Below are 27,581 nucleotides of genomic sequence, written 5' to 3'. Positions count from 1 at the left end.
GGAGCCTGCTCCCTCCCGCCATCGCTGGGGCTGCGGACCCCAAGTCACGCCACTGTTTCACACAGCAGAATTGGTCTTTTACTAGAAATCATACTGGAATAATATAAGCATGAACATATTTTGTTCCTAAAATATTCAGGGCCATATTCAATTATCCTTGAAGTTGGAAGCATCCAAGATACAGTACAGTGCCCGTATCTATTCAATTACAGCCTGCGGCAATCGGCCTGCACGTAATGATGATATCTGTTCATCGACTACTAAGGCTCAAACAGAAATTCGCATTGGATTTGTTCTTTCTTACATTACCATGGCTGCCACAAAGGCAATGATCCCAGAATCCATGGGTTAAGAAGGATTTGCTACAGATTTAATAAGGGTTTGCAATTGAAAAGCTCCGTGAGTAAATGTCTTATGCGTGGTAAGATATTGAGGCTAACTGAATCCATCTATAATTGACATTAAATACTAGTCTTACCAGATTTTATAAGTGCTCTTGCAAGTCCGCTCTTCACCTTTTCCTGCATTTTTTGCTTCAATGTGAAGCAACCTCCAAACACACTTCACCAATCCCTGCAAATTCCTAAGTAAAAAAACAACAAATATATAAAGAGAAACTGAACTGCTTTGAGTGTCACAAGTTTATGTGTGATGACCATGCAACATTATAGGCGCTATCTAATAGCAACAGTACATTACTGCTGATAAAAGGTTTGGCAGAGGCTATCATTTTATACTGGCGCCTAGCATCCCTTAGCTCCGATACCCATGAAGCCTAATACACGATAGGCAGCCGCCAGAGAGGTGAAAACATATTGCATTGGGGGCTTATCCCAGATCCCATGTGTTTCCACCCAATTGCAAGTCCATTTTATGACGATAAAAATGGTCGCTAATAGGATACCACATTAATGTTTACAGCTTATTTAATGTGATATCCAGCCATTTTTATCATCCAAAAAACAAACATCAGAGCTAATAGCTATAGCGCCCTATATCTCTAGCAGTGACACTACACAAAAATAATTTAATATCCATCATCCAAATTATCCAATTATAGTAGGTGGGCAAAATAAACAAGGATAATCTACCAGAGTTCCCAGTCTCAGATCCTCGTACAATTATATAAATGTTTTCAGTTTATGAAATATAACTTTCATTATATCATTATTAAATAATAATGATAATGATCTGTTTAGGTAATATAGCTGTAATGTTTCAGGAAAAAACATAAGCAGGATACACGCTAATGATGTGTATCCAGCCGACATCGCAAATGATGGGACGCTGCATCGGAAAGGGCGAGGCCTAACAGAGCTACAATTGAATTTATCCATCAGGTTTCATCTAGTGGCCACTGGTGTGCAAAGCACTGGAATTCCCCACATAGAAGGGTAAGCAGCGTTAGCCTTTTATTATATAGGATTACACACAGACACACACACAAAAACTGTTTCAAATATTTCTTGATAAAGTGGATTTTCCATAAAAATTTACCGTGCAGAGGGGATGAGATTTAAAATCCCATTGAGAACATAGGTGAGATCTGCATGTTTCTGTTCCACCAACGTCACCAGGGCTTCACAACAGGCCGTCCTCACAACCACATTGTCACAGCAGCACTTTTCCCAAAGGATATTTAGGGCAGGAGTCTAGAAGCAAGTACAGTAAACTTTAAAATGTACTTTATTTTATTATTTCCCGAGTGTAAATATTTAGGTAAGAATGTACAGTATTAAAAATATTCCTCTAATGGACCTAAGATCTAAAATTGTCACATACATAATAGTCTTCATCTAGAGCTCACCATCCACTACAGTTGGTACTGTTTCTATTCGGGAGGAGCGTCTCAGATACTTGTGAGTCTCAGTAATTATTGCAGCAGGGTACGACAACCCTGTCTGTATCCGCTTCAGGGAGACGGACAGGGTTAGGGGGGTGCAATGCGCAAGTGCGTCTCATGCACAATAAAGTCCTCCTGACTTGTTCATACCCCCACTATCCACATATCGTGAAGTTGATTAAAGTTGATAAAAAGTGTGGCGAACCACGGAGCCTGAAGCGAGCACTGCGAGGGCAGCGAGCCCCGCGAGGGGACGCGGATTACTTGACGTGTATTCCGCGTCCCCTCATTGCGCTCTCCACACTTATAAAATCAACTCCACGCCGACGTGGATAGTGGGGGTATGAAGAAGTCGGGAGGACGCCTACCTCGTCCCCTTGCCACGCTTCGGGCTGGCGTGGATAGTGGTGGTGTTTCAGGAACACATTCACATCTGTCATGTCAAGCAGGTTAAAATGGTCAATGGGGTACTTATATGTTAGTTGGGCGCCCACTATAGTTAGTACGCTCATATCCCCACTATCCATGTCCACGTGGAGTCAATTTTTATATAGTGTGGCGAGTGCAGCGAGCCACCGAGCCCGAAGTGTGGCGAGCCCCTCGAGGGGACGTGTAAAATTAAGCAAATAGCTTAGTGGGCGCCCAACTAACATAAGTACCGTCAATGGTTCCCACACAATGTAATAAGCGTTGACTGACTACGCTAACTGCGTAACGCTGACTGACTACACTAACTACGTAAGCTCCGGCTAGCAGTAAACGGGCGGGAACACGACGCTGATACTGACAGGGACGCCTGACTGACTACGCTAATTACGTAAGCTCCGGCTAGCCACGAATGGGCGGGAACACTACACTGATATTGACAGGGACGCTGACTATGCTGAACGCGGGAACACTACGCTGATTCTTACAGGGACGCTATGCTGACTACGTAACTACCGCCGTGAAACTACACAAGTACCTTAATATCCTTTGGCAACACTTCCCTTTGAAAAAGGAGACGTGACCTGCAGCCTGCGTATAGAAGTCCTACCTGAGTTGAAGACTGTTTGATGATCTCTGAGGAAGAATTTTCTTTCAGCACAGAAGCTAATAGGTGAGCAACCGCCTGCAAGAGATAAAGCCAACATTATCTCACAGAACTGAGAACATAAAACAATGTTCTCTTTATGATCCTTGTCAAGTAAGTGTACCGTAGTTCACAGCTGTGAACTGCACAGATAGCCAATTTCAGAAAGAAAAATTATGCATCCATAAAATGCTGATCAAATGTAATTTAGCCAATATATTTCACAACAAACTATTGCTATTATTGTAATTAAATATTGTCCCTTCATTATATGTTGTAACAAGACTTACACAGAAACTGTAAGTAAATAAATAAATATATAAATAATGATACAAAATCTCAATAAATTATTAAAAATGTGTAACATACTATTAATCACAGTAAGTATCTAAACAATTTAAATGATTTTAATAAGTATTTAACATATTTAAAGGATAGAACATCAATATGTGCATATAAAAACAATTCTAAAACAAGGTGGATCAAAAATTCAAAAATATATTATGTATCCAGCTGTTATATAAGTTATAGCGTTCCAATATTAATATATAGTCAACATCCCGTATGTGGAATAAATGAAAAACAATGGACTGCAGGAGCTTTGTAAATCAGTGTTATGGTGATGAGCCCACTCTCCACTGTGGGAGAGTTTTTAGGTGAATGTCTGGGCCGCTCTGTGAGGATAACCTCTCCTTAAGTGAGGGCTGCAGAAAGCGGAGAGATGCTGCAGCTTGAGTTGGTTCGTACCTTGCAGCTGCAGCAGGCATGTCTTTCCCCTCTACTATGTTTGCTGTGTACTATGAAAGCTCTCTTAAGCTTCCGGTTTGTCCAGGTCATCTCCACAGAGGTAGCTCATATTGGGGGGGCTGATAAGTCATCTGACATGATTCACTCTTTCTGGAGCTCAGAGACAAATTACAGATGTAATCAACTAACTTCTTCAGGTTTATTTTATATAATCATGTCAATTTGATTTGATTCATGCATTTGTGCTATAAACACCTGGGTGAAATGTAATAGGATGAGAGATTCAGAAAGTGACAGATTTGGTAAGAAATCTCCAGGGTTTTTTAAAGCAGCAATCATTTACACTGCAAAACCAGTTTGAATTTGCAGTGTAAATGATTGCCGCTTTAAAAAATCCCTGGAGATTTCTTACCAAATCTCTCACTTTCTGAATCTATCATCCTATTACATTTCACCCCAGGGTCTTGGAAACAATCTCACATATAATGGAGAGGGGGGAATTTACTAATGGTGTGTACACACGGTCAGATCGGATCGTGGATAGTATCTTAAGGCACATCCGATTTGCATACAAGTCTGACTATGATACGTGATACTTGAATGCGCATCGGAAATGGCTTGTAAGAAAGGCACCCAAGTACAGTATCTCCTCCATGCCAATTTATAGCTGTCCTTTAAAAGTTATAGGTCGGAGGGAGGGGTGTGGAGCCTCAGATTTAGTAGATTTCCTTTTATAATTTGATAAAGTATGTGAAACAGGTTCTGCACTGATATAAGGGGATAATAGAGGGAGAGGAGAACCACATTTTCTTTTTTTGATGTTATTTATCTGCTCAAATTCTAGTATTTTTGATATCAGAAAGTTTTTCACATTGTTTACCACATGCAAAATATACTTATTTTGACAACTGTATATATAAATGCCCTACGGAGGCGGCAATTAAAAGCATAGATTTGTGTCTTTATTTGTGAGTATATGTAATGTTTTGACGTTATTCACAATACTATCATATAAATACTGCAATTCAGTATATAGGACGTCTCACAGAACAGCATACCATGTGATAACACTTTGTGTATTAACAGGCAACTCCATTGCACAGTATAACTCCCCAGACAGGTATATAGTATGTAACTCACCTGAATAACAGTATCCTTACTGATTAGGAACAATTACATGCAAGTATTATTGTATGGTTGCAGCAGGTAAATTGCAAATGGGTATATCCCCCAATTACAAACAAATGCAATAAGTATGTCCTTATAAAAATAAAAGTTAATTATCTCACGTATTCAGTGAATAGCAGTAATAAGTTGTTAAATGCTATATCAGAAAATAAGTACTGTGGGGAGTGAGGTTTCTCCTAATATGGGCCCACAGTGAGGGGAAACCACAAACATAAGGTGATAATCGTGTTTTTATATAGCGTGCCTGTCAGCCACGTGTGTCGCCGGCCAGCTATTAAGGCTGAGTATTATTTATTTATTTACAATTTCTTACATAGTGCAGAACAATCCGTTGCGCTTTATACTGTATTTGTAGATAGTGATAAAACAAACTGGGTAAAAACAGACAGACTTGGAGGTTAGATTGTAACCTGCAAGCTTACAATCTATAGGGACATAGGAGGGAAACACAAGGACAGGCACCAGTAATAGCATAGCAGTCCCACCAATTTGCAAGTCCCGAAGGGAAGCTATATAATGCATAAGTGCCTCAGATTGTTATGCATACTTAAATATGGTAGGCTTGCCTGAAGAGGTGAGTTTTCAGGGAACGCTTGAAAGTTTGGGGGCTAGTGGAGCGAGTACTATGCGGCATACAAAGTATAGGTACCAAATCAATCATATGCACAGTGGAACGCAGTGATCCCTGCTATCCTTATTAGAGCTGCAAGAGCAGAGCGCTGGATGAATCAACGAGGAGAGCAGTGAACCGATACACTGTTAGATTGTTACTCTGTTGTTGATTCATCCAGCGCTCTGTTCTATTAGCTCTGTTCTATTATAAGGATAGCAGGGATAACTGCGTTCCACTGTGTATATGATTGATTCGGTACCTATACTACATATGCTACATAGCACTCAGCCTTAATAGCTGGCTAGCTACACATGTGGCTGACAGGCACGCTATAGAACAACATGATTATCACCTGATATTTGTGATTTCCCCTCACCGTGGGCTCATATTAGGAGAAACCTCAGTTGATCGGCTGATTTTTACAAATAATCGGCTGCAAATCGGCCGATATCGATTGGATGTGGGCTCCCGCGGATCTTTTGCTAAATCTTCTGACCTCACAGGCTGCATGAAAGATCAGAAGATTTAGCAAAAGATCCATAGGAACTGACATGGGATCTTAAGAGAAATATTTGGTGAAGATGTGCGCTTGGCTGAAATCTTTTATCCAGGATGGACAAAAGATTTCAAGGCCAATTTATGCGCAGATCTTTCTAGTGTGTGGGCACCTTTAGGCAAAAAAAAAAAAAATCTAATATGTAACATTTGATAGTTCTCAGTTTATACAGTAAAAGAGTAATACCCTGCTAAGTGATGTATTACTTGTGACTCTGTGAAGTGCGGTACAACACATTTGATTACAAGGCTGATCTTTCCCAGCAGTCTTTGCAGCTGCACAGAAGGTCAGGAGCATGTCAGAGGACCAGTGGCAGTGTGTGACAGTCGGTCAATGAGTAGTGAGAAAAAAGGAGCTGCACTGCTGAGGTGCTGACTGACAAAATGGCTGTGTGCCAGCATTACTGCATGATGGTGACTAGGACTCCTCCGTGAGAGGTGTAGAGGAGATGTCAGGAGGCTGGGTAATTGTGCCCAGGATAAGACTGAACTTTCTATTGGAGGCCCAGCAGTAGGAAGGTACTGGGAGAAATTGTATTAGAGAGCACCAGGGGAAGGTGACAGTGACCCAATATACTGTCTCAGAGACAAAAGTCCGTGGTAAAGAAAGCGGACTTTAGCAAAATATATTATTATAGTGCAGAAATTCTCAGATGCCTCCAGAACTTTAATACGGATTACACAGACAACGTGCCATTGTCAGGCAAGATCCACTAAGATACCACTTATAGGTCTGGATTCTGGTATTCCTTCAGCACCGATTAATTTACAACAGATCATGGAGGCCCTAGCTGGTAGTGAGAAAAGGCTTTCAGACAAGATTGAGAAGGTACAATGTGATATATCTCTGATACGCCAAGATATACAACGTATAAGAGAGAGAGTGGGAGAGGTAGAGGTTCGTGTTTCAAATGTGGAGGATTCTTACAACCCAATAAAGAGCAAGGTCAACAGTCTAAATCAGCAAATGGCTACAGTGCAGGGTAAACTCCTGGATATGGAGGGACGCCTAAGGCGAAATAATATTCGTTTCATTGGTTTACCAGAGAGGGAAGAGGGATCTTCTCCAGAGTCATTTCTTGAGGCTTGGCTCATTGATTTATTTGGGAAAGATTCCTTCACATCACAATTTGCAGTTGAAAGGGCTCATCGTATCCCGACCCGTCCACTTCCACCAGGAGCACCGCCTCGTACTTTCATTGCAAAATTTCTACATTATAAGGACAGGGATGCTGTCCTGCGTTTGGCACGCACAAAGGGCCCCTTGATTAAGAACGGTGTGCGGATCTCTGCTTTTCCTGATTTTGCAGCTGATGTGCAGAAGGACAGAGCACAATTTATTCCTATAAAACGTCGCCTTAGGGAGCTAAATTTAGCATATGCCATGATCTTTCCGTCTCGGCTCCGAATTGTGGCCGCGGGTGAGACAAAGTTCTTTAACACTCCAAAAGAGGCGGCTGCTTGGTTAGACTGCTACATTCCTGGAGATAGAGAAATTGACCCTGATTGATTGAACAAGCAGCTCATTAGTCTGTTCTCAAAAGCTCTTTATAAAACTAGTTTAACTAATATAATATATGTTTCGCTTGAGAGGATTATAAATATAATCTGTATTCTGGAATTCAGTTCTACATAATTTGCTTAAATACTCTGCATTCAAAATATTGTTATTATAAGTGATAAGAAATATTGCTAATTTAAAATGATATACTGTGTTTGACTTCTCTAAGAGGTCCTTTACATTACTTTAAGAAGTTTTCAGAAAATAAGCATACTTGTAGGTTTAATATTAATTATTTTTTGGGTGACCGGGGAGTTCCCCTTGTTTTTGGTGGCTTTAATTATTCATTGCTCTCTTTGGCTCTGTGGTGGGAGATTGAGGTGTTAATTGGGTGTATAAACGCATCCTGGCACCTCTTGCTGTCACCAACGGGTTAAATTTGAATTAGTTTATCCAATAAGGTTGACTGTTCGGGATATAGGTATGCCAAGGTTGGGGATGGTATACGGGGTGGGGGGTATGGGTTTTATTATTTTGGGATATTATTTTTTAAACATGAATCATTTAGCTAGTTTACATGATAGTCCTACCAGTCCTAATGCCTTGAACGATGAGTGGCTTCACAGTGGTGTTTTCTCGCATCAATGACTCGCATTAATTTTTTAACATGGAATGTCAGAGGTGCAAATAATAAGATAAAAAGATCCCTTATTTTTAAATTGATAAAACAGTATGGCTCCGACGTGGTGTGTCTTACTGAGACACACTTAGAGGGGAACAAATTGTTAGCATTGCGTAAGTCCTGGGTGGGTTGGGCATATCACGCTTCACATACTTCGTATTCTAGAGGGGTATCAGTACTGGTCAAAAGATCTGTAGAATTTCTCCTGAACTCCGTAAAAACTGACGAATTCGGTAGATATGTCTTTATTGATTGTAAAATTTGTTCTCAGCCCTTTTTTATTTTAGCCATTTATATACCGCCTCCGTTCTCCTATGATGTCCTTAAAAAGGCAGCAGCATTTACTGCACAAAATCCGAGTACCCCAGTAATATGCATGGGCGATTTTAATAATTTACTAGACCCAAATATAGATAAATGGAGGAAAAATACTGGTATAGGCTCAAACTGCAGTAAGCCTCCCTTTGCCAAATATGTAGATGATCTGGGATGGGTTGATGTGTGGAGATACAAACATCCTAATGTTCACCAATACTCTTGTTTCTCTACATCTTACCAGTCCTTTTCGCGTATTGATCTAGCCCTAGTGTCACCTGCACTTCTACCCAATGTTGTTGCAGTAAAATATGAGGCCAGAGGAGTGTCCGATCATTGCCCCTTGTCTTTGGTGGTGGACGTGGAGTGTCAAAGAGGTCAGTCATACTGGAAGCTTCATCCTTTTTGGCTTTCACAAATAGGGTCACTTGCTGATCTTGAAAAATTATGGGATGGATACTTTGTAGATAATGAAGATTCTGCTTCTCAGGCAACAGTTTGGGATTGCTATAAGGCATATTTAAGGGGTACTCTTATTCAACGTATAGCTGCCCTTAAGTTAGCATACAGGTCAAAGGGAACTGAGCTCGAAACAGAGAGCTGTAGACTAGAGGCTCAATATATAAACGATGGTTTGGCTGATTCCAAACTTTTATGGGAAACTGCACAGGCCGCGTGGTTAAAACACTTGGAAGATTGTAACTTACGAAGCATGGTATTTAGTTCACATAGAAGTTATCAAAATGCTGACAGAACGGGCAGCTATTTAGCACATTTAGTACACTCTGACCGCCCTGCATCAACAATAGCCCGCTTGATGGATAAATCAGGTTCAGTGGCCACTAATACACCAGATATAGTGAATATATTTTTATCTTTCTATAAAGATATTTATCAGTCACGTATTAACTATACGAAGGAGGAACTGAAGTTATATTTAAATGGGATAGACCTTGCTGTCCTATCAAATGAGGCTAGAGAAAGTTTAGATGCTGTATTTACTGTGGATGAAGTTGAGGCGCCCATTGGATCTTTTCCTGGGGGTAAGGCTCCTGGATCAGATGGCATCCCCATTGAATTATATAAGAGTAATTTGGAAATACATGCACCACGATTGTTAAAATTATTCAATGGTATTTTTGCTAATGATATTTTTCCTGACTCAATGTCAGAGGCGATTATCATTGTAATTCCCAAACCTGGAAAGGATCCTGTATTCCCAGATTCTTATAGGCCAATATCCCTTATCCCAACTGATGCAAAAATTCTGGCCAAGGTGCTGGCTATACGATTGAATGCAGTAATTTCTTCTATTGTACATCAAGATCAATCTGGCTTTATGCCAGGTAGATCGACTAGTATAAATCTAAGGAAATTATATATGCATCTTCAGGCTTTGCATGAAAGTGAAAAACATTCAGTTATTGTTTCACTTGATGCTAGAAAGGCTTTCGATTCTGTTGAGTGGATGTATCTGTGGGAGGTCATGAGATCGATGGGTTTTGGACCTAATTATCTAAGATGGATACAACTATTATATTTTTCCCCTACGGCAAGGTTGTCCGTTAATGGTTTTGTATCCTCATCCTTCTCTCTCGAGAGAGGAACTAGACAAGGGTGTCCACTTTCCCCATCCCTTTTTGCTCTGGCAATTGAGCCTCTAGCTTGTATACTTAGAGCCCATCCAGATATTGTGGGGTTGCGGATTGGTAAAAGGATGGATACAATTGCATTATATGCTGATGATCTCTTACTCTTCTTACAGGATTATGAATCCGCTATGCCCATGGTTTTGAAGGTTATGGAAAGTTATGGTAGATTTTCGGGACTAGAAATTAATTGGAATAAATCCTTCATTATGCCTTTGAGAGGTAGTCCTCCAGCTGAGCCAAAAATGTCATTACCGTTATGCTGGACTGATCGGTTTAAATATTTAGGAATTAATATAACAAATAATTACAAAGACTATCTTTCATTGAATCTTCTACCGATTCTTTCATATATTCAAGACAAAACAAAAACTTGGGGTAAACTGCCTCTAACAGTAACAGGCAGAGTGAATTTAATTAAAATGGTTGTACAACCAAAAATTGTATATGTGGTCCAGCATTCTCCAATGTATATTCCTACTAGTTTTTTCCGTAAACTGAATGGCTTGATCTCCTCTTTAATTTGGGCAAATAAACGTCCAAGAATTAGGCTTGATAATCTAACTAGAACAAAAGTAGAGGGGGGGCTAGCTTTACCACACTTTAAATTGTATTACTTCGCTTCGCAAATGACACTTATTCGACAATGGTTACAGGATGAATCACCTGATCCTTTATCTTTGGCATTTATACAGCATACTGCTTCTGGTAGAACCCCGCTTCAATTACTCTTGAGTAGTGAAACCTTTATTAGAGGATCCCCTATTCTTACACAGGCCCTTAAAATTTGGCGAGACATTCAAGTCTTGTTTAAATATTATGATTATGACCCTGACACTCCTCTCTGGCACTCCCGTCGGTTACCAAAATTAAGGAAAATTTCTGGTGTCAAGGTCTGGACTCCTTGGGGAATTGAGACATTAGGTCAATTATATAATTCTGGTATTTTGAAAACATTCCAACAACTACAGGCGGAATTTAATTTATCAAGTACACTTTTTTGTCATTATCTACAACTGAGAAATGCCCTACAAGCTCAATTTGAAGATTCTCCCCCTAATATTGCTACATCGCCTTTGAAAAAGTTTCTTTTAAATTTGAGAGAGAAAAGGAGTATTTCTGTGGCCTATTCCTTCCTAATATCTGAATATCATACAGATACCATGCAGGTTCAACGTCAAAGATGGGAGACAGATCTGGGTATCCTTAATGATATGAATGGGATGCTGCTAGGGAATTTCCATCCCTTGCCACTTCTTCAATTAGGACTCAACAGATTCAATTATTTATATTATATAAAACATATTTGACTCCAAAATGCTTGGTCAAATTTGGTGGTAGAGATTCAGCTGAATGTCCGAAATGTAGAGGGGCGGATTGTGGCTTTTGGCACCTTATATGGGTATGCCCTGTAGTTAAGAAATTTTGGAAACAAATTAAGACTGCTTTGATAGTCACAGGAATCCCGTCGGAGTATCTTACCCCCAGGGTATGTTTGTTAGGTGCAGGGGATGCTGAATTACTTTATAGGGATGATACTATATATGTCATTAACCTGACTGCCCTAGCAAAGGTTTGTATAGCTCGCGCTTGGATGGCACAGTCAGGTCCATTATTTAAAGAATGGAAGATGTTGGTCAATTCTACTTTACAGCATGAAAAATATATATATATGTTAAGGGGCAAATTGTCTAAATATGATAAAGTATGGCATCGATGGATTAACTCAATTTATGCCGATACATTCTGAATGGCTCTAATGTCCAACTGTCTATTTAAATTTGCAGCCACTGATGCCAAATAGTCGTTACAAAACGATATGACTTCACTAGGAAAATATTCTTTCTTGATGATATTTCTCATTTTAAGGAACAGGGTTGGATGGGACAGTATCTCCTATATATTTGGCTACATCTGTCACTCAAAGTGGGTGTCTGTGTCTATAACGCTCTGTTCCTGGACTTTCCTCTTAATGTGTGATTGCCTTCATCTGTGCTGAACACCTTTCTGAGAAATTAACCTGTTTAAAACAGGTGATGGCAATCATACATTAAGGGGAAGTCTAGAAACAGAGCATTGTGTCCCTCCTGGAGAGGGTCATGTTGGGAGGTATGTGACAGAGAACCAGCCCAGTGAGCCCACAGACAGTGCCAGACACCCACTGCCTTCCCATGTTGCCCAGCACTGCTACTCCACAGCCACCAGGTGAGCGCCCCCCTCCCGCGATTTGCGGCAAAACCTCCCCCCCTCCCGCGATTCGCGGCAAAAACACCCGCTCCCCCGCGACCCCCCCTACCGCGATTCGCAGCAAAAACACCCCCGCGACCCCCCCTCCCGCGATTCGCTGCAAAAAGAACCCCCCCACGACCCCTCCCGCAATTCGCGGCATAACCACCACCCCGCGACCCCCCCCTCCCGCAAATCGCGGCAAACCCTCCCCCGTGCCCCCCCCCCCCGTTTCACGGAAAAAACACCCCCCCCGCGACCTCCCTCCCGCGATTCGCGGCAAAAAGAACCCCCCAGCGACCCCCCCTTGCACGATTGGTGGCACCCCCCCTGCGACCCCCCCCGCAATTCGCAGCAGCCCCAGGATTAAATGGCACATGCAAAACACTGGCACGGCTATGGTCGACAATGAAAAAGGTTGACATGAGTTTTTGAAGATTTATTTCATTTTTTGAATGTTTTCATATTCATTGTCATGTGTCAACATGGACACCAATGAAGTGGCACACTTATGTCAACATTTACATGTGTTGACCTTTCTGTGTTGATTTTTTTTCTTGTGGCGATTCGCGTCACACCCCCCCGCAACCCCCCCCCCCCCCGCGCGATTCGCGGCACCCCCGTGACCCCCCACCTCCCGCAATTCGCGGCAACCCCCCACCGGAACCCCTGTGAACCCCGCCCTCCCGCGATTCGCGGCACCCAACCCCGCGACCCCCCCCTCCCGCAATTCGCGGCACCCCCCGTGATTCGCGGCAGCTCCAGAATTAAATTGCACATGGAAAACACTGACATGGCTATGGTCGACAATGAAAAAGGTTGACATGAGTTTTTGAAGTTTTTTTTTTTTCATTTTTTTAATATTTTCATATTCATTCTCATGTGTCGACATGGACACCAATGAAGTGCCACACTTATGTCAACATTTACATGTGTTGACCTTTCTGTGTTGATTTTTTCTTGTGGCGATTTGCGTCACACCCCCCCCACCCCCCCACAACCCCCACTCCCGCGATTCACGGCACACACACACACACACACCTCCCCCGTGATTCTCGGCACCCCACCCCGTGACCCCCCCTCCCATGATTCGCCGCAACCCCCGCCCTGTAACCCCCCTCACGCGATTCGCGGCACCCACCCCCGCGACCCCCCCTCCCGCAATTCGCGGCACCCCCCCCCCGCGATTCGCAGCAGCTCCAGAATTAAATTGCACATGGAAAACACTGACATGGCTATGGTCGACAATGAAAAAGGTTGACATGAGTTTTTGAAGGTTTTTTTTTCATTTTTTGAATGTTTACATATTCATTCTCATGTGTCGACATGGACACCAATGAAGTGCCACACTTATGTCAACATTTACATGTGTTGACCTTTCTGTGTTAATTTTTTCTTGTGGCGATTCGCGTCACACCCCCACCCCCCCCCCCCGCAACCCCCACTCCCGCGATTCACGGCACACACCCCCCCCCCCGCGATTCTCGGCACCCCACCCCGTGACCCCCCCTCCCGTGATTCACGGCACACCCCCCGCGACCCCCCCTACCATGATTCGCCGCAACCCCCGCCCCCGTAACCCCCCTCCCGCGATTTGCGACAACCCACCCCGCGACCCCCCTCCCGCGATTATCTGCAATCCCTCCCCTCCCGCGATTCGCAGCATCCACCCCCCCCACAACCCCCCCTCCTGCAATTTGCGGCACCCCCCGCGACCCCCCCTCCTGCAATTCGCGGCACCCTCCGCGACCCCCCCTCCCGCGATTCGCGGACACCTAAGTTGCAATACAGAGCATCTTTCATACAATTCTAACCATATTTCTCATATACAAACATTCACAAATTAAGGGGGCGCAGCCCCTTACGACGGTGTGAAGAGCGCCCGTAGGGCGCGATGAATCACCTAGTATATTATATTTATTTATGTATTTAATACATTATTATTATTATTATTATTATTATATATATATATTTTTTTTTTTGTGTTGGGTGTATATATATATATATATATATATATATATATATATATATATATATATATATATATATATATATATATATATATATATATATATATATATATATATATATATATATATATATATATATATATTTTTTTTTTTTTTTTTTTTTTACAGTAACATTGTTCATTGTTATGATAACATTGAATTATCCATAAGATAACTATTCTTGATGTTTTTGTTTATTATTCCTTTTTGAAATGTAAATGCCTTTCTTTAAAATAATAAAATTACTCTATTGAAAAAAAAGATACCACTTCAGTGATAGTCTCTGCACAATTACAGCTAATTATAAATGAAAAGTAGAATTAACAGACTAAAACAACGCAAGTTGGAGAAAAATATAATTGGACAGTACATTGCAATATTGCTGAGTATTCTAGCCTTAACCAGGATTTTAATGAATTCTCTCCACAAGGGAGTAAACCCCAGCACCAAACAAGGGAGAATAGTAACATCTCTAAAGGTGCCCATACATGGTGCAATAGTACCATGCAATGCGATGTGATGCTGCACATACTTTTTGTACTGCCCGCGGATCGCATCATATCGCATGCAATTTGCATGCAAAATGCATGCGTTGCAATGCAATCCAGACCATAACGGGTGCGATCATCGCACCGTGTATGGGCACCTTTAGCCAATGAATTTTAGCCATATATTAATTCAGCAACTGCAACAGTATTTAAAGGAGTGATCTGTTCATCGTTTAAGACTGGCCAGTGAAAATTCACAGGCCTAGATTCTGGGGCATACTGTAGTAGTGTATACATTTGATGAACTATACTTACATGTGTTAGTTATTGTACATATTTTCAGTTATTGTTTTTGCAAGATGTTGCTTATTTTCTGTTCTTAGCAAAAGGTTTCTCAATTTCAGTTGTATCCTTACTATAGTAATGTCATTTTGTTAGCAACATTAGTAATTTGTTATGTAGCATATTGTAAGAGAAAGACCGATTACTTTCAAGTACAGTCATTTTCTTAAAGTGTATCTTCGATAAAGTCATACTTTACTGATAGTTCCAGCGTAATAAAATAAAAAAAAGACTTAATTTTTTTTTCAATTATCTGTCATATACTTTTGGGGACCACTGGACTCTCTACGTTCATACCCCCACTATCCATGTCGGCATGGAGTCGATTTTATATAGTGTGGCGAGCCACCGAGCCAGAAGCGTGGCGAGAGTAGCAAGCCCCGCGAGGGGACACATAAAACTAAGCAAATATCTTAGTGGGCGCCCAACTAACATATAAGTACCGAAATAATTGTGAAAGACCAGAACAGGTGAGCAACCCACACCTCTCAATATGCTAACTATACATACGGGGTGTTACAAAAGTATCACACCTTTAAACAGCATTTAGTATATTATTTATCTTAAAAAAAGAATTGTGCTGTAAAATTTGTTATGCATTTATACTGCAAATGTACAGCATAATTTATAATATTGCACTTATTGTGTAATTTATTTATAAAATGTTAATACTACACTTAGTATTATCATTGTGGAGTTGATTTTATAAAGTGCCCGAAGCGTGGCGAGAGCAGCGAGCCCCGTGGGGTCATGCAGAATACATGTAAAGTAATTTGCGTTCCCTTGCGGGGCTCGCCACACTTTATAAAATCATCTCCACGGGGGGACGCGTAACGCGTCCGCTTGCCACGCTTCGGGCTGGCGTGGATAGTGGGGGTGTTTCAGGAACACATGCCATATCATGCATCTGAGACAGTAATGACAGCATTAATCTGACAGGAACTCGGACTAGGCTGGACAGCGGAAACACTACACTACTTCTGACAGGGACTATGACTACGTTAACTAAGCTAAGCGGCCGCAGGAACACTACACTACTTCTGACTGACTATGCTAACTACTCTGGCCGCGCGAACACTATGCTGATTCTGACAGGGACGCTATGCTAACTACGTAACGGGCGCCATGCTATTACACAAGCACCAAAAATATAATAAACATTTGGTCCTATGGATCTCTCTAAAGCAGTGATTTTCAACGTTTTTACCTTGCGGCCCACTAAATAAGATTTTAATATTGCCAATGCACACCAGAGATCTCCACAGGGCAAAACACATTGGCCCCCACAGGAAAAAAAACAAACCTATTGGGCCCCATATAAAAAAACAAATCACACTGGTCCCCACAGGTAACAAAAGTAAAATACATTGGCCCTTTACAAAGAAGAGACCAGTAACAACAGTTGAACTGGGGGTGGCTGTAAACTGATTTGGGCATCTCTAGATCTGGGGACACACTTGGCACACTAGTGTGCCACGGCACAGTGGTTGAAAAACACTGCTCTAAAGGGTCTTCCCTATCTAATTTCACCCTTCACCTTTCCTCAGGTAACCTTTATTTCTACTTGATATCTTCCCCACTAAAACAGATATTTCACTGCCTGGGCAGTACTGCAACATTTTACTTTTAGGGCGAGATGTACCAAGCTTCAAAAAGGGAAAAAATTGAGAGTGATAAACCTCAAGCCAAACAGCTCCTAACTGCCATGTTACAGTCTGGTTTGAAAACTTACAGAGCTGGTAGTTTATCTATCTCTACTTTATCAGCTTATAAAGATGGTAACAGTGGCGTTAACTAAAAATTATGGGCCCCCCGCCGAAATTTTGGCAGCGCCCCTCCCAGTTAAACAAACCCCCCCCCCTGTCTTGCCACCTGCCGGGAGCTCACCTGTGGTCGGAGCCAGGGACCCGCAGAGGATTTGTCTGTGGTCCCGGCTCCCCTGTCCGCTCCTGGCTCCGAGTCCAGCGTCTAATGAAAACGGCCCATCACAAAACTTGCCATGGCATTTAACCCATTGAATTTACATGATTGTCAATGTGTATATTATACACTAGGGCTATTATTATATGCCATAGGTTGCACATAGGATATGCATCCTATGGCATATCCAAAACCGAGAATGTCTATTCAGACATACAACTGAAACATATTTAGTATTCATAGAATAAATGCACATTCCATGGTGCTTTTAGTACACATACTGTATATTGAAATGCATAAAATTTGACTTGGCAAATGACAGGGCAAATAGGGTCCCAGTAGTACTGCCAAAAAACCCCCACCATTGCAGTGCTAGATGAATGGCATCTCCATTTTGATGAGCATGAACATTCAATCCACAGCTGGAGTTGCAGCACTGTTATCCCCCACACTATTCACAGGGCAAATTCCTGAGCAACATTCTCATTCTCCCAGACAGAATGGCTTCTCTCGCACCCGACACTGGATCATTTCATACCATGATTCTGCTGCCCAAAAATGAAGTCTTGATTTCATGCTGCCTTACGGCAGGTCACAGTAACACATATTTATATATTTTATAACAACTGGTAACTCTGTAATAGGTCATTAAGAACAGTATGTTGTTACTGGAAAAAAAAAAAACATTAATAACATCGTATGTGTTTTGGAATATTTGCTAAAACTGAAGCTTTTCTATCTCCTAAAACAATGAAATATTTTCAATTCTCGGGTATTCCAGTAGAAAAAAGGCAGGTTTAGAGAGTTACAAATGCCAGCTTCATCTTAAAAGTCATAGCATTTAGCATATGCAAGTAGAATATGGAAATTCCGATGCAAGGACAACTCGTACTCTTTGCGGGTAATTAAATCGACCCCCAAAGAAAGAACAGAGATGTGGGAAGCAAAGGCTACCGAGGTAGCCTGAATGTAAACATGGGTTAAAGGGCACATTTTAAGGCTAGGAGGTAGGATTAAAGTCTTATTGAGTGGGTGATCAAGGGTGATTTAACAGTGCATGGAGTCCATGCCCAGTCTCCATGCGAGCGTCCCCATCTCTCCCCATGTCCTTTGTAGACTCCAGCACTGTGCCAGTCTACTGTGCATGCACAGATGGCTGTAAATATGGCACCGGCCATAGTTCACAGTGATTTCAAACTGAGCATGAGCAGATCTTTAAGAAAATGGGGCTCGCACCTTTCCCCACTGTTTTGTGCATTTTTACACCAAGCTTGCACCAGCGTTGCCCCAGCTATAGCCCACTTTATAAGTAACTGTTCAAGAAATGGGACAGGGGAAAGGTTCCCACACATAGGGCTTAAAGCCTATTCCCCTTTTAAATAGTGTTTTTAATGGTTTAAAGCATGGGTCTTCAAACTGCAGTCCTCCAGATGTTGTGAAACTAAAAATCCCAGCATGCCTTGCCACAGTTTTGCTATAAGGGAGTGTTAAAACTGTGGCAAGGCATGCTGGGATTTGTAGTTTCACAACATCTGGAGGGCCACAGTTTAAAGACCCATGGTTTAAAAGGGTCAACTTCACTGGAAAACTCAGGAATTAAATCCCAGAAATATTGGCGTGGCTTGGACGACCTAGGGGAAGGCAGCAGCTTCCTGGAGCTCCTGCTATCTATCCTGTTTAATATCCTTTTTTACCCCTGCTGGTGGATCTGATACCCGTCTGATAGACTTTTTGTGCCACCCCGGCTAACATTATCTGCGGCCTACTGTAACGCCAGTTCCCGGGAGCTGGGGATCTGCAGACCGAGTTCCCTTGCGCCAGACACAGTACCCTGCTGCACAGCACCCTGATCAAGGTGACCTGGCGGTCTGGGGGGGGGGGGGGGCGCAAGTACAGGCTGGTGGTTTCTCCAGCAAGCTTAGCGGAGGAAGTGGGAAGAGGTCTTGGCTAAGACACACTGCCGCTGACCGCACTGGAGGGACCGGCACCATCTTGCCCTGGTTGTCAGAACACTGAGCTGCCGTGCTCATTAAAGGCTGCCTAAGCTCCGGTGGATGTCGGTCGGTGCCGGTGGCGCTTGGAGTTATTTGTTAGCTCTCCTTTGGAATAACACATTGCTATCAAGCGACCCCTACAGCGGCAAGTATACTCTAACAGCGCAATCGTGAATCCCCTGAGTTACTTACTTTCTGGATAAACATGGAATCCTGTGTTACACAAATCCTACGTGCAATATACGCTTCCTCTGCTAGAATCTCTTGTCTCTTGTCTCAGAGGTGTCACATCCACTCTTCATGCCTTACACAGAGGCTGCGGGTGATATTTCTGAATCTACTACACGTTTGGTTTATCCTGCAGCAGCCATTAACACAACACTGGACTCTTATTTTGACCTATGTAAATATGAGACCAATTGGTGCATTATCCCTGTGAATATTGCTGGTGAAATACTAAGTACTCATCCTTCTCTTCTATCACCAATGGCTGCGAGATGCTCCTGGTCTTTGACCTCTCTACGCCCCAGATATTCCTTGAATAGTCCTCATCAGAATGATAATCCATACAGGATGATGGTCTTATCCCATCAGGGAACTGAGAACTGGCGAGACAAGTGACTCGTTCTAACTTGAAGTGAAGATTCTGTTCACCTTTACCCATATTATTTTTCCTGTTGATCATTAGCATGTCTTAACATTACATATGCCTTATGTTACTATCTTTTATTTTTATTGTTTGTTGTTTTCTTCTAATGTTGTTTTCTGCTACAAGTGACTCTGTCAAAATACTTTGTTTGTGATATGGTACTTAACAGTCCAGATGTGGGAATACGGTGCCAGTATGGTCTAACTCTGTGCTTCTGAGGGCTTGTCCCTCTTGCACTTTTCCATATACGCTTTAAGCTGTTTATCTCTCAACCAATCAATATATCCTGATGAATAGACTTATTACTATGTGCCATCTACATGCTGGAAGGCTGGCCTTAAACTAGCTAAGAATATTCTGTTTTTATGCCCCTGATAATTATCCGTTTACTATCCTTTAATTAGGGAGGGGAGGGAGGGAAATAGAATTAGGTGAGTTAGCATACAGTAGTTAGCTGGATAAGGGTAAGTTATTAGGGATCCAGGTATACCACAGTTGGGGTCAGGTCATACAGGGCAGGGGGTTATGGAAAGGTTTGCTTTGTTGTTTTTTTTCCCGGGGATTTTATTTTGCTAGCAGTAATTGGGTTTATTTTGGGGTTCTCCGGTATTCAAATTTTAGATTTTGTTGCTGCTGCGATGCGTTAATGTCTTTTATGTCCTTTGTAATGTCCGATGCGTTTTATGTCCTTTGTAATAATATGATTGAGTGCTTTTACAGTGTTATATATGTGATCTGGCACCGTACGCTCTCCTTCTTTGAAAACCTACCTGAATGGTGCCTTCAGGTATAAGCCTCAAATTTATCCTGTGGAAGGAGCGCTTTGCTAGCTTAAAATACCACTATTTATATACACAAACATGTATTAAAAATACATAATACAAGTACACTTCTAAATAAAGAAAAGTCATACTATTCTCTGACATGTCCAAGAGACGCTGCAAAACATGTACAGCATGGGTCACTAAACAGTCTGGGCAGGTCGTAAGTATGAATGGGTAGGCAGGACACAAGGACGGAGTCGTAAGTCTGAGCAGTCGCAGTGCGGTCCATAAACGAAGGCCAGGTTGTAAGTCTGAGTAGTTGTTAAACAGGCATAGTTGTTACGTGAGGAATGTCTGTAGATAGATACAATTTTATTTTACTTTTCTAATGTGTCTTTAAAAAGGTACTGAAAAATGTAAAACATCATACCTGTGTCTGAATAAGAGAATTAGGAAATTCTAATCTTTTCTTCAAATCTTCTGACATGTTCTGTTATCACTGAAAGAAATATATAATTTGCTGACTGTCACATAATTCTGATGAAAAGGGCAAACACATTAGCATGGCAACAGATTGATTACAAATGCATTTCTCATTCACAAAGCAAGGAAGTGGTTAGATTAAAACTAAATTGGGTGTGCTGTTGAGGAGCAGAATAGTGTAAAAAACTCCCATTATAACTGTTTATCTAAATGTAGCAGCCTGGGCGTTTTCACTTTTTTGTATATATGCAGAGCATCAGCTAGTTCAGTTGTATTCAATAGAAGGGTGAATTACACAGGACCAGCCTTCTTCTCCACAAGAGATGAAAGTGGATGGCACTACTGTCATCTACACAGGACAAGCAGCTGCTGCAGTCACAGGGAGCACACAAGAGCAGAATTACCTCAAACGTGAGTTCTTTTCTCAGATTATACTGCATGTTTTTACATGGTCTGCTCCGCTGTTATTCAGAAAACATTGCAGCACTAAAGTCTACTTTGCATTTATCAGACTGGGAAAAAAGATTTCTCAAATAAAATATTTAAATGCAAAGTTGTGTTGTTTCAGTTTAAGATGCAAACTAGCCCAATTTCTGTAAGAAGTAAATAGTGTTACTGTATATTAGTGTATTAGTGCTGGGCACATTAATATTGTGTTAACGCGGCAGCACTTTATCAGGGATTAAAATATTTATCGCTGTTAACGTTGTGGGGGAGGCGGTATTGCGGAGGCACAGTCTCTGACAACATTACAGAGACCCTGCGTCCCTCCAAAAATGGCCACCGCCACTGAGAAGACATGCACCTCTAGCAGCTGTCTCCTTTGCTGCTGCAGCCATCTTTGGAGGGGCGCCGGGTCTCAGCAGCAGTGCCGACCCCCCCCCCCCCAATTAAAAGATGATCTCCCCCTGGCAACGAGCATTTAACCCTTTATGGCAGCAAGCATGTATTTCACCCCCCTGGCAACAAGCATTTAACCCCTATGGCAGCATGCATGTATTTCTACCGGCAACAAGCTTGGAATCCCTGGCCAAGATATTGTATGTAAGCGGCACTTATGTCCCGAACAATGTGATTAATCGCAGTTAATCATAAAAATGTCATGTGATTAACCACGATTAAAAAATTTATTTGTTGCTCACCACTACTGTATATATGTGCCATTATAAAATCTGATATATTTCTATTAAATCTGGAGAAAGCACTACGCAGAAAAAAAACATTCAAAAAGATGAAAACTGTGAAAGACTGTTTATATGAGACTGGTTAAGTCCTCATGAACCAAAACACTTTGTTACAGTACATCTTATATTAGTTTTGGTCAAGGAGTACTTACCATATTTAATGGTGCTGCCAGCAGGGCCGTAAATAGCTGTGCATGTGCAGTGCTCACACACCAATTCCCTTTTTGGCGCAGGGCACCAAAATTTATAGCTAAGGCACTCGGTCATAGGGTCGACAGCAAAAAGGTCAACAGTCATTAGGTCGACCACTATTGGTCTACAGGCCAAAGGTCGACATACACAGAAGGTTGACATGAGGGTGGGGGTTGTATTTCTTTGTCTGTCAATATGCTCACAGTAAAAGTGTGCTGTATGGCTCGCTTTGCCCACAATGCTTTGGGCACGGTGCCACGCTGCTCTCAGCACACTATTATATTTCCTTTGGGATGGTAAAGTATGAATGAAGTCCCTTTTTTTTTTCAAAAGAAGAAACATGAAAACTCATGTCGACATTTTCCATGATGACCTTTGGCCTATTAGCCAATAAAGGTTGACCTAGTGTCAACAGTTTTTCTGTTGACCATATAATCACACCCCCTACCAGCATGTCTTAAATATTTGGAATAGTTTGCTCTGTGTTACTGATGCATAGAGAGGAGTGTGCACCATAAACTAAAAGTAAATCAGTTGTCATTTATTAATAATTCCATACCAGTGTAGGCAAGGGTGGTGCTAAATAAATCTAATTATGCGAAAAACCACAATGCTTATGGTCAACAAAATGCACATATGTGAAGCTGCCATACGTAATACACAGCGATTATAGATTTATTTGGCAGGGACATAGAGGGCCTTATTTTGTTTCATTCTTTCTGACAAAATCCTTCTTAGATGGGCAAAACCATGTGCACTGCAGGTGGGGCAGATGTAACATGTGCAGAGAGAATTAGATTTGGGTGGGGTTTTACTTCAAAGTGAGATCTATATTGCAGTGTAAAAATAAAGCAGTCAGTATTTCCCCTGCACAGAAACAAAATTACTCACCCAAATCTAATTCTCTCTGCACATGTTACATCTGCCCCCCCCTGCAGTGCACATGGTTTTGTCCATCTAAGAAGGATTTTGTCAGAAAGAATGAACCAAAATAAGGCCCAGAAAGAGAACTGGACCAAAAGCCATTCCTTCCCTCCCAGCATGTCTATAGTGCTCCCAGCTTCCATTCTGCAATGTAAAAACTTAAGTATAGAGAAGTCATTTTCCACAGACAATGCCCAGTCATTTTATTGACTGGGCATTGTCTGTGGAAAATGACTTCTCTATACTTAAGTTTTTACATTGCAGAATTATTTACAGTTTCTTATATAGCGCAGCAGATTCCGTTGCACTTTACAGTGAACAGTGATACAACAAACTGGGTAACAACAGACAGACTTGGAGGTAAGAGGGACCTGCTGCAAGCTTACAATATATAGGGACATAGGGCGGGATGTTATAACATCCGCGGCCCCCCTTCGCCGGACATCGCATTTTTAATAACGGCATATGCTATAACATATGCCGTTATTCATGCAAGGGACAGCTCTTGCGGTAAGAGCTGTCCCTTGCGATGCGGTGCCGGCACTGGACTTCCGGGTCTGTGACCCGGGAGTCCATCTGCGCATGCGCAGACCCCGGCGCCGGCCGCAGGGCACGCTGGGAGGGATCCGTGACGGATCCCTCAAACAGCGCTGCGGTAAGAAGCCCATAGGCTTCTGCAGGGATTCGCCAGCTTTAGCTGGCGATTCCCTCCGCAGCGCTGACACTGCGGAGGCGCCATATAGCATATAGAAATGCGGTAGAAACCCCGAAAACGGGGTTTTTACCGCATTTCTGCTATATAGCATCCCGCCCATAGAAGGGAAACACAAGGACATGCCTTTCTGCATTGATACCTGCACTGCATCCTACAGAATATCCACCTTATGCAAAGGCAATCCACTTTTTTTTTTTTTTAATTCAATAGTTTTTATTGATTTTTCAATATAACAAACAAACAAACAAAGCACCCAAGTGGGCAGACATGTCTATATACTTGGTATAAGACTAAAGTAGAAGCAGGTATTAATATCAGGTACACAGTGTTGAGCACAATTCCTGGATGATTTCTGACACTGAATTGCCCGAAGGCGCCATTCGGCAGCTGACAAATATGGAAAAGCAGGAGTGTATAGGTGACCATCTTAGCATAGTATAATATAGAAAATCGCTCAGCGTAAATATAGTAGTTATCAGAATGAGCATATATCGAGCAGGATGTGATAACACCACTACGGACAGTGACATGTCAAGCTTAAAATAAAATAAAATTCCCTCTCAAAACAAACCTTCCCATACTGTAACCCCCAACCCTTTATAACATACCTCAACACAGGCATACCTGGATCCCATAACGTCTTATCCCCACCTATCCCAACACTAACCCACTAGCTATCTAGAACCCCTAATTACCCAAACATGGAGACAAAATACTAATGGCTCGAGACCGCAATGATATGGCTCTCCCACCAGAGATGTGCAGGATATACCTACAGCTTGTATTGGAGTCATACAACTAAGCAGGTTACATAATACACATAAGCAGGCAAGTACAGTAAAATTCAGTTAAGATAGGATAAATAAAGGGTACTTGTTTCCTAGCACGGCGCTCATCGCATCGCATACCATAAGGCATACGATGGTATGCGATGCGATGTTACGCGATGGCAGCTGATGCTATACAATTTTAAATTGTATACCATCGCATTGTATGCCATTGTAGGGCCACAATTGTGGGAGGAGAGTCGCAGGAAGGCAGGCTACAGGCGTGAGGCAGTGGAGTGAGGGAGGGGAGTCGCAGCTGCAGACAGCGTCATGCCAGCAATGGGCGCCAGGTGTGTGACGTGACGGGCGGCAGGAAGTGATGGAGGGGAGCCACGAGGTCAGCAGGGGGGCGCGGTGTCGGTCCACGGAGCAAGGCACACCAGACGGCAGAGAAGTGAAACCGCAAAAAGGGGGCAGATGGTGCTCTATGCAGCAAGAAATGGCCGGATAACTGGGACAAGATGTCTATAGCAGGAAAAAAGGCCTCGGGATAAGCATCTATAAGCAGATGAAGGATGCAGGCAACCAGGTACCGGTACATGCTGGTGGGCTGAGGGACGGGTCAAGGCATAGAAGGCTGGCTATGTAAATGCAGCTGTGGACCCAGAGGATAATATAAATCAAAAGGCTTAAAACCGTAGATACACCTGAGCCATTGTCTGTGGAGCACAGGCTGAGTATTAAGCAAAATCAGTGTGACATCCTGAACAGCTCATAGGAGAATGGGGAAGACAAGGCAAGCAGCAGCAGCTGCAAAGCTGGAAAGGTTCTCAAGAAATAGCAGCAATATTCAGTCTAAAGCTCCAAATATGGAACCACGAGAGTCCCTATCCCCTAATAAAGCAGCCTTGTCTAAATACACCCTAGCTGACCCGGTGCCAGAGGCCACATTTCAAAAATTGTTAGATGCTATAAATGGCAGTGAGGAAAGACTGAGTGGAAAGATCGAGTAGACCCAAGCAGAAATTGTCCTACTGAAACAGATGGTAAAGCAGGATCAATGAGGCAGAATCTAGAATATCTCAGATGGAGGATGCACAAGAACCCATGGTGGCACAGATCAAAACATTTACAGAGACTGTGACTAGCGTACAGAAACAAATGGCTGAAATGGAGGGGCGCCTCCCCCGCAATATTAGGATAATTGGGGTCCTGGAGAAGATAGAGGGAGACAACTCAGAAGCATGGTTGGAATCCTGGCTGAAAGCCCAGTTCGGCAAAGAGACGTTCACAGCACAATTTTGTGTGAAGCGTGCCCATCGTGTGCCAATGAGAGCACAACTGCCAGGTGCCCCTGCCAGAACTTTCATAGTAAAAATTTTAAATTATAGATACCGGGACACTATAATTCGCACGGCTAGGAGTCGCAGCCTTACGATCAATGGGATCAATATAATGATATTCCCAGACTTTGCCAGAGAAGTCCAAAATGAGAGAGTGACATTTGTAAACATCAAAAAAAGGCTGAGCGAGTTAAACATTCAGTACTCCATGATGTTTCCAGCAAAATTGAGGATAATTGTGGACGGACAGACTACATTTTTTACTAGTCCATAGGAAGTGGCTGCATGGCTGGAAGGATATAAACCTAAAGCAAGAGCATAAAAATATGAACTGATAAGACGTTTCTAGGTCCAACAAGTTTTTTTTTGGTTTTTTTTTATATCGTAGAATGGTTGACAAAAGTGCCCAAAAATGTATATTATAAATGAAATGTTAAAATGGTTAAGATAATATATTGGAATGTACGAGGGTAAATGATAGAATTAAAAGAGCTATGGTACTGAACCAAGTCAAAGAATATGGGGCACAGATTATATGCCCAGGGTAAACACATTTGGGGGGGGGGGGGAACAAAAGTCCTAAAAAGGGCATGGGTGGGCAGTATGTATCACTCTAGCAACTCCTCTGCCGCCAGAGGAGTCTTGTGTTGTTTCATAAAAGTGTGCCATTTAGCTGTGAGAGACAAGAGATAGATGAGATGGGTAGATATGTATTCCTGCAAGGCCAACTGTACAACATGGAGGTGTGTGTGCTGGCAGTATACATCCCACCTCTGTTCCAACACGATGTCTTGAGGAAGGCGGTGGAATTTACAGCCAAAGCAGAAGGGGCTGCGGTTTTATGTATGGGAGACATGAATAATGTCTTGGATACAAAATTGGATAGATGGAGGAAGGGAGGCCCATGTAAGAGCATAGGAAATAAAGGGTTACATCATTTTATTGAAGACATTGGGTAGAAAGATTGGTGGAGGCAGAAGCACCCCAAAACCAGCATGTATTCATGTTATTCCCATTCATATGAGTCACTGTCCCGTATAGATATGGCATTTATGGATAAAACTCTTTTTCTTCAGGTGGAACAGGTGGAGTACATGCCTCGGGGAATTTCTGACCATGCACCCATCTTGGTCGACCTGAAAGAACAAGTGGAAAAGGGTATGCGGATATGGAAATGTCACCCGTCATGGCTAGAGCAGATGGGTGCGGGTTTGGAGGTGATCGAGGATTGGGAAAGTTACTAAAAAAAAAAATGAGGGTTCAGCATCAGGTGAGGTAGTATAGGATGCTGGCAAAACATGCATGAGGGGGTCACTCATCAAAAGGATAGCACAAATTAAAAAAAAGGGCTAGGGAAGAAAATGTGGAAGCAGAGAGAGTGAGTAAGGCTTTGGAGGAAAAGTATTGGCGAGAAAA

General features: G+C 42.3%; 1 protein-coding gene across 1 annotated transcript in view; it reads right to left on the bottom strand.

Annotated features, from left to right (window-relative positions):
• The window catches only part of FOCAD (focadhesin), a 253,346-nt gene that overhangs the window by 208,316 nt on the left and 17,449 nt on the right, over positions 1 to 27,581 (bottom strand). The window contains exons 2-5 of the mRNA XM_083184719.1: positions 20,988 to 21,056; positions 2,880 to 2,954; positions 1,498 to 1,652; positions 479 to 583 (exon numbers count right to left, since the gene is read on the bottom strand). Of these exons, the coding sequence (XP_083040845.1) occupies positions 479 to 583; positions 1,498 to 1,652; positions 2,880 to 2,954; positions 20,988 to 21,044 (392 nt within the window). The 5' untranslated portion in view covers positions 21,045 to 21,056. The remainder of the gene's footprint in view (positions 1 to 478; positions 584 to 1,497; positions 1,653 to 2,879; positions 2,955 to 20,987; positions 21,057 to 27,581) is intronic.

This window comes from Crinia signifera, chromosome 1 (genome assembly GCF_055691185.1).
Source record: "Crinia signifera chromosome 1, ASM5569118v1, whole genome shotgun sequence".
NCBI classification, from domain to species: Eukaryota; Metazoa; Chordata; class Amphibia; order Anura; family Myobatrachidae; genus Crinia; species Crinia signifera.
This window is presented reverse-complemented; position numbering and strand designations above follow the sequence as displayed.